Source organism: Leptodactylus fuscus, chromosome 2, assembly GCF_031893055.1.
Source record: "Leptodactylus fuscus isolate aLepFus1 chromosome 2, aLepFus1.hap2, whole genome shotgun sequence".
NCBI lineage: Eukaryota > Metazoa > Chordata > Amphibia > Anura > Leptodactylidae > Leptodactylus > Leptodactylus fuscus.
In genome coordinates, this window is record NC_134266.1 from 52,435,192 (window position 1) to 52,447,433 (window position 12,242).

The 12,242-nt window shown below is 43.3% G+C and overlaps 1 protein-coding gene across 1 annotated transcript; it reads left to right on the forward strand.

Moving 5' to 3' along the window:
* Nucleotides 1–653: 653 nt before the first annotated feature.
* On the forward strand, nucleotides 654–9,571 carry DHRS13 (dehydrogenase/reductase 13). Its single transcript, XM_075263791.1, has 5 exons — nucleotides 654–925; nucleotides 4,572–4,690; nucleotides 6,791–6,914; nucleotides 7,272–7,583; nucleotides 9,165–9,571. The coding sequence occupies exons 1-5, from the start codon at nucleotides 796–798 to the stop codon at nucleotides 9,425–9,427; spliced, it is 948 nt and encodes a 315-aa protein (XP_075119892.1). The 5' UTR covers nucleotides 654–795; the 3' UTR covers nucleotides 9,428–9,571.
* Nucleotides 9,572–12,242: the final 2,671 nt, after the last annotated feature.

Here is a 12,242-nt window from a genome sequence, read left to right on the forward strand (position 1 = left end):
TTGTGAGCGCAGTGGCAGCCTGTCTCATCTAGACTTCATTGACAGGGGCAGTGGATGACTTAGAAGCTGTTAGATGGTAATAACATCTGAATGAGAGTTTACTGTAGAGGTTGTAGGGCCACTTGTCTGCTCAAGGAGCCCCTAGTAGGCACTTACAGTGGGGTTTGCATAAGGTGCAGGAGGAGGTCCCTCTATTACTATATGTATGCTATAATACTGCAGCTATAGAGGCTATTTCCTGAAATGTCTGTCACCTATCTTGTTCCCGCAGCACTTTAGCGTTGCGGTTCCGGCCTGTGGCCCTTAGCCTCAACCAAGCAAAACAATGAGTTTTTGTCTGCGGATTTTGATGCTTTTCCGTGGTGTTTCTGCAACACATTTATCGTGCTGCATTTTTCATACACTCCATAGAAATCTATGGAGAGAAAAACTCAGCGTTTCTGCAACTATAACTGACATGCTGCGTTTTTGAAAAACGCAAACGTTTTTTAAAAAAACGCAGCTTTTCCACAGTATTTTTTCCATAGTTCATATATATGAACAGGACACTACAGGCTGAGAACACACAGACTTCTAATGCAGCACAAAAAGGAAACCGGCAAGAGGCAAACGAACGTCACTAGTTTGTTCCTCTCAGGCCGCCGTCGCTAAGCTCTGCAGGAAACAGCAGGTTATGTGGGTCGTGCAAAGGGATTGTCATTACATAGTGACAGGACGGGAGGGCGGGAGAGCCGGCAGCAGATAAACCGGGATTGTATGCAGCGTGTATAGTGGCCATCACAGAGAGCAGGAGTCATGGCCGCCGTGCTGCTGCTGTCTGGGGGAGTAGTCATGGGGCTCTATGTCCTCATCTACTACAACTTCATCAGGGGAAGACACTGCAAGAGTGACACCAGCCTGAAGGGGAAGACTGTCCTAGTGACAGGTAAGAGAGAGTGTAATGGGGAGACTGTCCTAGTGACAGAGAAAGTGTAAAGGAGAGACTGTCCTAGTGACAGAGAAAGTGTAAAGGAGAGACTGTCCTAGTGACAGAGAGTGTAAAGGAGAGACTGTCCTAGTGACAGAGAGAGTGTAATGGAGAGACTGTCCTAGTGACAGAGAGTGTAAAGGAGAGACTGTCCTAGTGACAGAGAGTGTAAAGGAGAGACTGTCCTAGTGACAGAGAGTGTAAAGGAGAGACTGTCCTAGTGACAGAGAGTGTAAAGGAGAGACTGTCCTAGTGACAGAGAGAGTGTAAAGGAGAGACTGTCCTAGTGACAGAGAGAGTGTAATGGAGAGACTGTCCTAGTGACTGAGAGAGTGTAAAGGAGAGACTGTCCTAGTGACAGAGAGTGTAAAGGAGAGACTGTCCTAGTGACAGAGAGAGTGTAATGGAGAGACTGTCCTAGTGACAGAGAAAGTGTAAAGGAGAGACTGTCCTAGTGACAGAGAGTGTAAAGGAGAGACTGTCCTAGTGACAGAGAGTGTAAAGGAGAGACTGTCCTAGTGACAGAGAGAGTGTAATGGAGAGACTGTCCTAGTGACTGAGAGAGTGTAAAGGAGAGACTGTCCTAGTGACAGAGAGTGTAAAGGAGAGACTGTCCTAGTGACAGAGAGAGTGTAATGGAGAGACTGTCCTAGTGACTGAGAGAGTGTAAAGGAGAGACTGTCCTAGTGACAGAGAGTGTAAAGGAGAGACTGTCCTAGTGACAGAGAGAGTGTAAAGAAGAGACTGTCCTAGTCACAGAGAGAGTGTAATGGAGAGACTGTCCTAGTGACAGAGAAAGTGTAAAGGAGAGACTGTCCTAGTGACAGAGAGTGTAAAGGAGAGACTGTCCTAGTGACAGAGAGAGTGTAATGGAGAGACTGTCCTAGTGACTGAGAGAGTGTAAAGGAGAGACTGTCCTAGTGACAGAGAGTGTAAAGGAGAGACTGTCCTAGTGACAGAGAGAGTGTAAAGAAGAGACTGTCCTAGTCACAGAGAGAGTGTAATGGAGAGACTGTCCTAGTGACAGAGAGAGTGTAAAGAAGAGACTGTCCTAGTGACTGAGAGAGTGTAATGGAGAGACTGTCCTAGTGACTGAGAGAGTGTAAAGGAGAGACTGTCCTAGTGACAGAGAGTGTAAAGGAGAGACTGTCCTAGTGACAGAGAGTGTAAAGGAGAGACTGTCCTAGTGACAGAGAGAGTGTAAAGAAGAGACTGTCCTAGTCACAGAGAGAGTGTAATGGAGAGACTGTCCTAGTGACAGAGAGAGTGTAAAGAAGAGACTGTCCTAGTGACTGAGAGAGTGTAATGGAGAGACTGTCCTAGTGACTGAGAGAGTGTAAAGGAGAGACTGTCCTAGTGACAGAGAGAGTGTAATGGAGAGACTGTCCTAGTGACTGAGAGAGTGTAAAGGAGAGACTGTCCTAGTGACAGAGAAAGTGTAAAGGAGAGACTGTCCTAGTGACAGAGAGTGTAAAGGAGAGACTGTCCTAGTGACAGAGAGTGTAAAGGAGAGACTGTCCTAGTGACAGAGAGAGTGTAATGGAGAGACTGTCCTAGTCACAGAGAGAGTGTAATGGAGAGACTGTCCTAGTGACAGAGAGAGTGTAAAGAAGAGACTGTCCTAGTGACTGAGAGAGTGTAATGGAGAGACTGTCCTAGTGACTGAGAGAGTGTAAAGGAGAGACTGTCCTAGTGACAGAGAGTGTAAAGGAGAGACTGTCCTAGTGACAGAGAGTGTAAAGGAGAGACTGTCCTAGTGACAGAGAGAGTGTAATGGAGAGACTGTCCTAGTGACTGAGAGAGTGTAAAGGAGAGACTGTCCTAGTGACAGAGTGTAAAGGAGAGACTGTCCTAGTCACAGAGAGAGTGTAATGGAGAGACTGTCCTAGTGACTGAGAGAGTGTAAAGGAGAGACAGTCCTAGTGACAGGTGACGCTGGGTTCACACCTGCGTTCTGGTCTCCGTTCTATGGTTTCCGTCTTCTGCATGCCAGAAGACGGAAACCATAGACCGTGAGCGGCGGTGAACGTTTTATGCTCTCCGCCGTGAAACCGGATTTTTTAATCCGGACACAGAGTAGTGCATGTCCGACTCTGTGTCTGGATTATAAAACCCGGTTTCGCGGCGGAGAGCATAAAACGCTCACCGCCGCTCACGGCTGGACATCTATCTTACCCATTCAAATGAACGGGTGAGAGAGACTCCTGCAGGTTTCCGTCTCCTGCTCTGTTTTAGGCAGGAAACGGAAACCTGAAGTACGGACTCCTGGGTGCAGATGTGAACGAGCCCTAAGAGATATGTTGTATACTGTACAAGTGTGGGGAGGATCCAGAATGAATGGACGACCCATCATTCATGCAGAGGCCTCTGATGGTCTGATACTACTCAATGTGACCTGTATGTGCCGATATGAGGATTAAAAATATACATGACGCTAGGTTCACACCAGCGGCCGGTCTCCGTTTTCAGGTTTCCGTCTTCTGCATGCAGAAGATGGAAACCTGTCAGACCGAGTGCGGCCGTGAGCGTTTTATGCTCTCCGTGGCGAAACCGTTTTTTTAAAACCGGACACAGAGTACTGCATGTCCAACTCTGTGTCCGGTTTAAAAAACCCGGTTTCGCCGCGGAGAACATAAACCGCTCACTGGCGCTCACGGCCGGACATCTTTAAACCCATTCAAATAAATGGGTTTGAAAGAAGCCGGCAGGTCTTTTCAAAAACCAATGAAAAAATTATTGGAAGAACATTTTTCAGTGACTTGGTTTTTGTTGTCTTCTGCAGCAAGATGACCAATTGCTATCAGGTTCTCACTAGCTCTTGGATTCCGGCCTTCGGGTTCATCCTGAATCTGGGAGACAGAGATCAGAGCAGGATGCTGAAAAAATAAGATTTGTGCTGTTATGTATAAAATGTCTATTTTTTTAATTAAATAACAGCTTAGTAAGATGGCACCAACATTCTGGACCACACCCAAGGAAATGTGTAAGATCCAGCTGATTTCTATACATATATACTGTATATGTCATCTCCTCTACACAATGCTACATAAGACGGTTTGTGGTGAATAAAGAGGAAGTTTTGTTCACGCTGACAGTGAGTGCGGAGAGTGACTTCTTTGAGCGCGCTCCTTATCTACATAGAATTTGGAATCCAGCAACCAACCAAGGATACTGACTGCATACCAAACCAAAACACTGCTCCTTCTTGCTGTGGAGTCTATGGCTGATCAGCTGCAGACCCCGCAGTGCGAGACACTAAGCCGAACAGCCCCATTTATCTGAGCTGGATCAGTGAATGAAAGCTGCGGCAGAAAGGAAAGAGGAGTTTGAGGCGATACTATATCTCCAATTACAATTCCTTTTCGCCGCGTGACTTCTGACAAGTCCGAACATATCTTAACTCTGTGCTGTCTCGTTCCTCTTGTTATTCCTAGATATTAATGAAACCGGCAAGTGTTGCCATGTCGGGTGTGTCCGCACTAGTGCCAGACTGTGGAAAGACAAAGTGCTTTGACAAGAGGAACTGGAACGTCCAGTTGAATGAATGGCTGCGATGGTTCTTGTGTAAATTTCTCTGATGCCGTATTTTCTTTTGTATATACAGGGGCAAATGTTGGAATTGGCAAAATGACGGCACTAGACATGGCCAAGCGGGGAGCTCGGGTCATTCTGGCTTGTCGTGTGAAGGAAACCGGAGAGGCGGCTGCATATGACATACGTAGAGTAAGTGGAGATCTCACACAAACTCTTCATTGAGGAACATTTGGCAAGTTGCTGATTCTGTTCTTGATGCTTTTATGCTTTCTTCCTCTCTCAGTGTTCCCAAAAAATGATCACAGGGGTTGTCACCCAGCTTTACCAGACTCCTGAATGGCACATCTGCCTAGTTCAGCGGTAATACAGTATCCACCCCTATATTGCAGGATACATTGAAGGTGTAAGGGTCCTTGCACATGCAATAGCCTTGCAGAAAATGTGCCTGTAATTCCTAAGTATAGGACAGTGTGTCTTGGATGAGGCTGATGAGTTGGCTCCTTCAAGAGGTTTTCTTGTGAATATAACCGTATTTCATTTTTAGAGAGTTAAAAGTTAAAGAAAATATAATCAATTTAAAAAAAAGATTTTTTTTTCAGTATTTTAGAAGTAAAAGTCTTTTATCTTGATAGATTTCCATTGGATATGACCATGAATGCAGGAACTTTCTATGGTCTTGGACTTGTCAGAAACCCAGCCATGGTTTCCTTATTGTGAGCAGATTATCAGGCAGGGACACTACATGTAGGAGAAGATAACCCAGGAACAATAAGGAAACCATGGCTGGGTTTCTGACAAGTCCAAGATCATATAAAGTTCCTGCATTCATGGTTGTACCCACTGTCTACTGAATAAGACAACAGACTGTCACCACTAAGGGTGGTCTCACACCTCTGTCCATGCTGCTAGCGGTCGTTAACCCAAATGAATGGGTTTGAAAAGTGACTGGCGGTTTCCATCTCCTGTCCAGTTTCTCAGGCAGAAGATGGAAACCTGAAAGCGGAGACTGGGCGCAGGTGTGAACCCGCCCTCAGTGTCTGCTTTGATACTTTCTTTTATTTTGTTTGTTTGTTTCTGCTTTCTGAGCATGCGCAGAAAAAAACGGACAGTATAACGGATCCCTACCCATTGCCCATAGACTTTAATGTTAAAAAAATAACGGGCGCTTGGAGTCCACCATGAAACCGTTATTTTTCGCAGTCACAAATGTCCTGTATGAAGGATTTTTTGTCCATGAAAAAAAAACGGACATGTGACGGATATGGTGTAAACAGACACTAACGGACACCGGATAAAATCCCATTGAAATCAGTGGAATTTTTAACAGATTTATGAGGGTTCTGCTAGTGTCTGTTGCTAATGTCTTGTGACAGACAATAACAACAGGCACTACTGATGATCAACAACGGTATTGTGAACGAAGATGGGCAGAGGAAATCTTCAAAACTCAGCAAAATTAAAAATAATTTATATTTGCAAAAATGTTTAATTTCTAATTCTCTACAAATTTAAACACGGTTATGTTCATGGGAAAACCCCTTTAAGGGTCTTTTGGACAACTGAGTCGCTGAATAAATACAACAGTGATCATCTGACAATCTCAGACCATCTAGACCAGCCGAAAATTCATTGATTATGGATAGTACATCGTCTCGTGTAAGCAGAGCTTGTGCTTCACCGTATAGGGGTCAATGATCGGATTAACAACTGTTCGTCCTCATGCAGGGCCAAACATACTCTATAACTGACCACTAATGGAATTGTTATACCTATGATCAATGCATGTTATGGCCAGGCATCAGCCCACGTACAAGGACCCTTACTCTTTATATCAGAATCATACATGATTTAGCAAATGACCGGAATTACATGTATAAGTCACGTAATGTCATGTAACACCATATACCACCATCAAATCATTGATATTTCTCACAGAAATAATATGATGTACAATGACTGACGTTTTGGAATTTGATATGTAGAATGGCCATAAATTTCTAAGATGGTAATGCCCCTTAAAGGGATCCTGTCACATGGAAAATGATGTTGAGCCTGAAGGCAGCATGTTATAGAGCAGAAGAAGGTAAGCAGATTGATCTACTGAATGTATGACCACAACGCTATATAACCTATCATTTATCTATTGAAATCTGAATGGTCAGCCTAAAGATTATTAAAAGTTTCGGGCTGATTTGGGGTTATTGTACATTGGAATCATATGGCTAAGATGTTACATGTGGTATTCTCTGTAATGTCATGCTTTGATATGTCCTGTCTACCTTTCTCCAGCTGTCTGGTAACAGTCAGGTACTCTTCATGAAGCTCGATCTAGCCTCCATGGCATCCATTAAGTCATTCTGCCAAACGTTTCTGAGCAGTGAACCTCGCCTGGACATACTTATCAACAATGCAGGTAAGACACCAGGATCTAGGACATAGCTCCATCCTGATGTACATGGGGAAGCACATGACACTCTTGTTAATAGATAAAGAACCAATGTGCCCATCTATTCAGATCAGGGGTAGGCAACCTTTGGCACTCCAGCTGTTGTAAAACTACAACTCCCAGCATGTATACTTGTTCTGCTGTTCTTGGAACTCCCATGGACATGAATGGAGCATGTTGGGAGTTGTAGTTTCACAGAAGCTGGAGTGCCGAAAGTTGCTGACCCCTGATCTAGAAGGTCATTGCTACAATCCTTACAGCAAATAGCCCAAAGTGCTGAAATGACAGTATTTATGGCATTGCTTTCTCTTATGGCAATTTTAGGTATTGAAGGTAAAGGCAAGACTGAAGATGGTTTCAATTTGGTCTTTGGAGTCAATCACTTGGGTCATTTTCTACTGACTCATTTGCTTTTGGATCGCCTCAAGCAGTGCACTCCCAGCCGTATTGTGGTTCTTGCCTCCAAAGCTTATAACAGGGGAAAGATTGACTTCAAGAATCTAAATCCATCTGGAGAAACATGGAAGGAAATTCTCCAGGCCTATTGTGACAGTAAACTCGCCAATGTTCTGTTTGCTCGCGAGCTAGCTAACAGACTCCAGGGCACCGATGTGACTTGTTATTCTGTTCACCCAGGTAGGTACCTCCATTCTGTGCTCTGTTCTTTAGCTGCGGTATATAGTTTTAAGAATCTAACTAGTGTTCCACTATATGACAGATCTGTATGGAAAGACATTATGGAGATATATTTCCCTAGATGCAATGCTTTCTATAGGCAATATCTCCATAATATGGCATTAAATAGAGGATGCCACAGGTTTTTTTTGCATATGAGATCAAACGTGAGTTCTCTTCAGACCCCAGAGTATAATAAGCAGAGGCCCAGGGTAGGTGATCAAACGTAAAGAACAGTGTTACTCACCCATGATTGGGTCTCAGCGTCACAGGGTGTGAAGCATTCTGACACTACGTGACTGCTGAGGCCCAATCACAGGCCTCAGCGGTCCCTGACAACAGGCAGAAGACAGCAGGGAGTCACGCCAGAGCCCAGGAGAGGTGAGTGGGCTTTTTTTTCGGTCTGAGGAGATCCCACAGTATGATCATAGCAGTTTTGGTTCAGACTTGTTCAGTCCAAGTGAAACTGCAAATATTGTAATAGCTGAATCAAAATAACCGACCTGAGCAAAATCACCTTGGTTATCTTGGTTACTGTTCGGTTTCAATTATCTTTCGATTAATCGCCCTCCCCTACCCAGGGCTGGCGTCAGCATGTGGCAAACCCAGACAAGCTCTTGAGACTGTTTAAATAAAAATAAAAAATAAAAAAGAAAGAAATTGACCATTACCTGCTGGAGTAATTATAGTGGGTAACAGGCAATATTTGTTGAGCAAACCTCATGACAATCTCACAAGCATCACCTGGCGATTTTTTATTTTTTTTGTACCAAAAACATTTGAACCAAAACTTCTCTTATACTAGGAGTTCTCTTCAGACCTCAGAGTATAATGATCGGAGGTCCAAGGGAGGTGAGGAAACATAAAAACCAGCATTACTCACCTCTCCTGGGCTCCGGCGCAACTCCCTCCTGCCTTTGGGCCTCTTCGATGACGTCACGTCATTGTCACAACACATAATAACACTGGCGTAACCCACATCTGTGACATCATTGAAGAGGGCTGAAGACAATAGGGAGGCATGCTGGAGCCCAGGAGAGGTAAGTAACACTGTTTTTTTCTGTTTGATCACCTTCCCTTGGCCTCCGATCATTATACTGGGGAGTCTGAAAAGAATGGGGCCCAGTCTTTGCTAGTTACGCCGCTGTAGATATATATACATAGATACTTATATCTGTGGGCTCCCACTCAGTTTCTGCATTGAGCACTTCCATTAATACAGATGAAAACGTTCACTGCACTGTTAACAGTATCAGGCCCTGTTCACATGTTGAAATGTGGCGCTGATTTTGCGTCAGATTCTTCCCTCATTTTGTTCCCATTAAAAACAATTGGATAGGATGCTGGGAAAAAAAATTAAAAATCATGCAAATCATAAAAGTAGAGTCTGTAATGTATAGCGGGATGTATAGGTAGAGCTGGGGAATTTCTGGTTTGGGATAGTAAGAGTTTGTTGCCTTCTGTGTATACAAATCCCATAGACTACTATAAAGATTATGATTTCTTTTACGCCTTCTATGTAAATATCTTCCCTTCTTTCAGGTGTGGTACTCACTAATTTAGGACGCAACTTCCCATACTGGCTTCAGGTACTTCTGTTTCCTCTCGCCTGGCTCCTGCTGAAAACACCTATGGATGGAGCGCAGACCTCTATTTACTGTGCTGTCCAAGAGGGGATTGAAATGTACAGCGGGCGCTACTTCGCCGACTGCCAGGTTCAACAGGTCAAGCCCCATGCTCGGGATGACGCAGTAGCCAAGAAACTGTGGGAAGTTAGTGAAGATCTCCTTGGATTAACTAAATAAAAGCTCTGCCACCTCCGTTTCATCTCAGGGCACCGCAGGTCTCCCTATAAATCTATAGGCCTGTCTTACTGACAACAATCTATGCAAATAATTGGAAAATTTTACTGACGTATTCACAGATAGTAAATTAATATTATTTCCCAATCTTTTATTTCCAGTTTTCTCAAAGGAAGCATGACTAATATATATTTTAACATTTAGTATTTTCAATAATGAAAGCTAAAAAAAATTAGAATACAGAAATGTTTTCCAATGCCTTCACATTCCACATTTCTTTTCCGGCTAATAATAATTCATTACATTTATTTTCAGGGCCATATATTATATTTGTTGTTTAATCAAAGTGACCAAGGAAAGTAAAAAAAGAAATGTCCTTGTAGTAATAGAAAATAACAGTGGTGTGTGAGCAGGGCTACGAATATGGAATCAAATGTAATAGACTCTGACTTCAAAATATAATGATATGATATTATAGAACTATTAAAGGGGATGTCCAGGCAAAAAATGGTCAACCCTTTTAAAGTTTAATTAATTAAGCAATGAAATTAAAAAATGCATACTCACCTGACCCCATTGCTCCGGTGTCTTTGCACACCTCCCGTTTCATCCGCTCCCACGGCGTCTTCCAGCGTTGTGCTGAAGCCATTGATTGGCCTCAGCGGTCACGTGTATTTGCTAAAAATTCGGGGCTTTATATGCTGGACAACTTCTTTAGGCTGCTTATCCTCCGGACCAATCCTTTAGCCTGCCTATGTACCTGATCACTCTTTGGTTAGCCAGCCTGACCGCTCATTCTTTAGCCTTTCTATCGAGTGGACCACACTTTCTTTATCATGTCTATCCACTGGACCACTACATATTTTGTTCTCGACCACCCCTTCCTCAACATTTTAACTATGGCAATGCTAAAGGTTAACTATTGCACTGAGGTCAACTAAAGTTCATATAGATTCAAGTCACATAGGTAATAGATCTTTACAGTCAGTAAGCAGTGAAGAGATCCAATTTAAAGTATGACCTTAAAGGGATATTCCCATCTCCAGGATCATGTTTAAACTTGTAGCTTATGCCAACTGAAGTGTTTTACCCAATACATGACTTTGTTTACTTTACTCCATTAGTCAGGTACAGCTGAATATGCCTCCTCAGTGTGTACAGGGTTCAGACCACCTCTGCTATCTAGTGGCTGGGCTGTCCTCTTATCTTCATTGTGATTAATGGCTAAGGGTAAGTTCACATGGGGTTTTTTAGTCCAGTGCAGTACACCGGCATCCAGTCACACACTCCGCTCCGGATTAGGCCCAAATGAATGGGCCTAGTCGGAAGGGAGTGTCTTCAGGCGGATGTCGCGAGGCGAATCCGCCTGAATGAGCCTGTCGCTTTTTTTTTCCGTTTGTTCCGGCTCCCATTGATTTCAATGGGAGCCGTCTTTTTGGTCAGGATTTTGTAGCCTCAAAATCCTCAACAAAAAACACCGTGTGAACTTACCCTAATGGAGCAGTCTGTCAGCTACACAAAGTGATAAGTGCTAGACCAGTGCTTGATCAGTGCCCTGTTCGCACGCTGCTGGCCACCAACTTGTCACTAAAACCAGGAAGTGGAGGGGAGAGGAGACAGGCGACAAAGAGAAACCCTGAGATGGGAAAGTCCCTTCAGACATCAGGGAATATAAAATTCGCAATTCTTTTGTTTTGTTCAAATCTAAGTTTGTAAGATCATGAAAATAAAAGCCCAAATCAACCCAATATGTATTACCTCCATCTCAATGTTACACCATGGCTCACATGACCACATCTCAGCGTGTAGTCTGACTTAGTTTTAACAATTTCAGAAGTTTTGTCTCTTTATTAAACTGATTTCCGTTATTGTTTAGGACTTGTTGATAAAATTGTGTTAGAAACTTTAAGGAGGAAAATGGTCTTTTGCAATATTTCTGTCCGGACGGTGTTCAGTAGTTACTACTAGCTGTGTGTTCATAAAAATACTAATATATTTTGTCACTAAAGGAAATAATTTACTGTTAATTTCTAGCAATATTTTGTATAGATATAAAACTTGTTTTAGTAATCTATTAATAAAGAAAAAATTATCATGCAAACTAATATTATGAATGACTTTAAAAGCCATATTTCTACAGGATACCTGTTTTTTCTATAGCGTTTGGTATTTCATACTGTCTTATGACAATGATACAAATGGCGATCTGGTTTTCAGGTGGAAGAACATTTGGTTTCCAGTGACCACTAATGTTTATGGTTTGATACAAAACCAGACTGGGAGCAGCAGGGGCATATCTAGGAAAGATGGGGCCCATAGAAACTTTTTTGACTGAGGCCCCCCAGTTCCCCACATGATATAATGCCCCCTTTACTGTCCCCATCACATTATAACACCATCTTTACTGATCCTTTCTCACAATATTAGCCTTTTATCAGTCCCCATACAATATATTGCCTGTTATTGTACCCATACAGTATATTTTCCCTACTACAGGCTCACGGTACAGAATGTGCCTCCACTTACAGACTCCCACGCAGTAAGTGCCCCTGTTACAGGACCTCATGCAGTAAGGGCCCCTGTTACAAGTCCTAAATAAAGACTTTACTGTATGGGGCACTGTAACAGGGACCCTTAATTTCTGGGGTGCATGTGACAGGGCCCCTTACTGTGTTGGAGGCCTGCAATAGCAGCCCTTGCAGTACGGGAGGCTGTAATATGGACCCTTACTATATCTGGGGCCCGTAGTTTGTGCCCCTTACTGTATGGGTGCCTGCAACAGAGGCCCTTACTTTATGAATATCTGTAATAAGGCCCT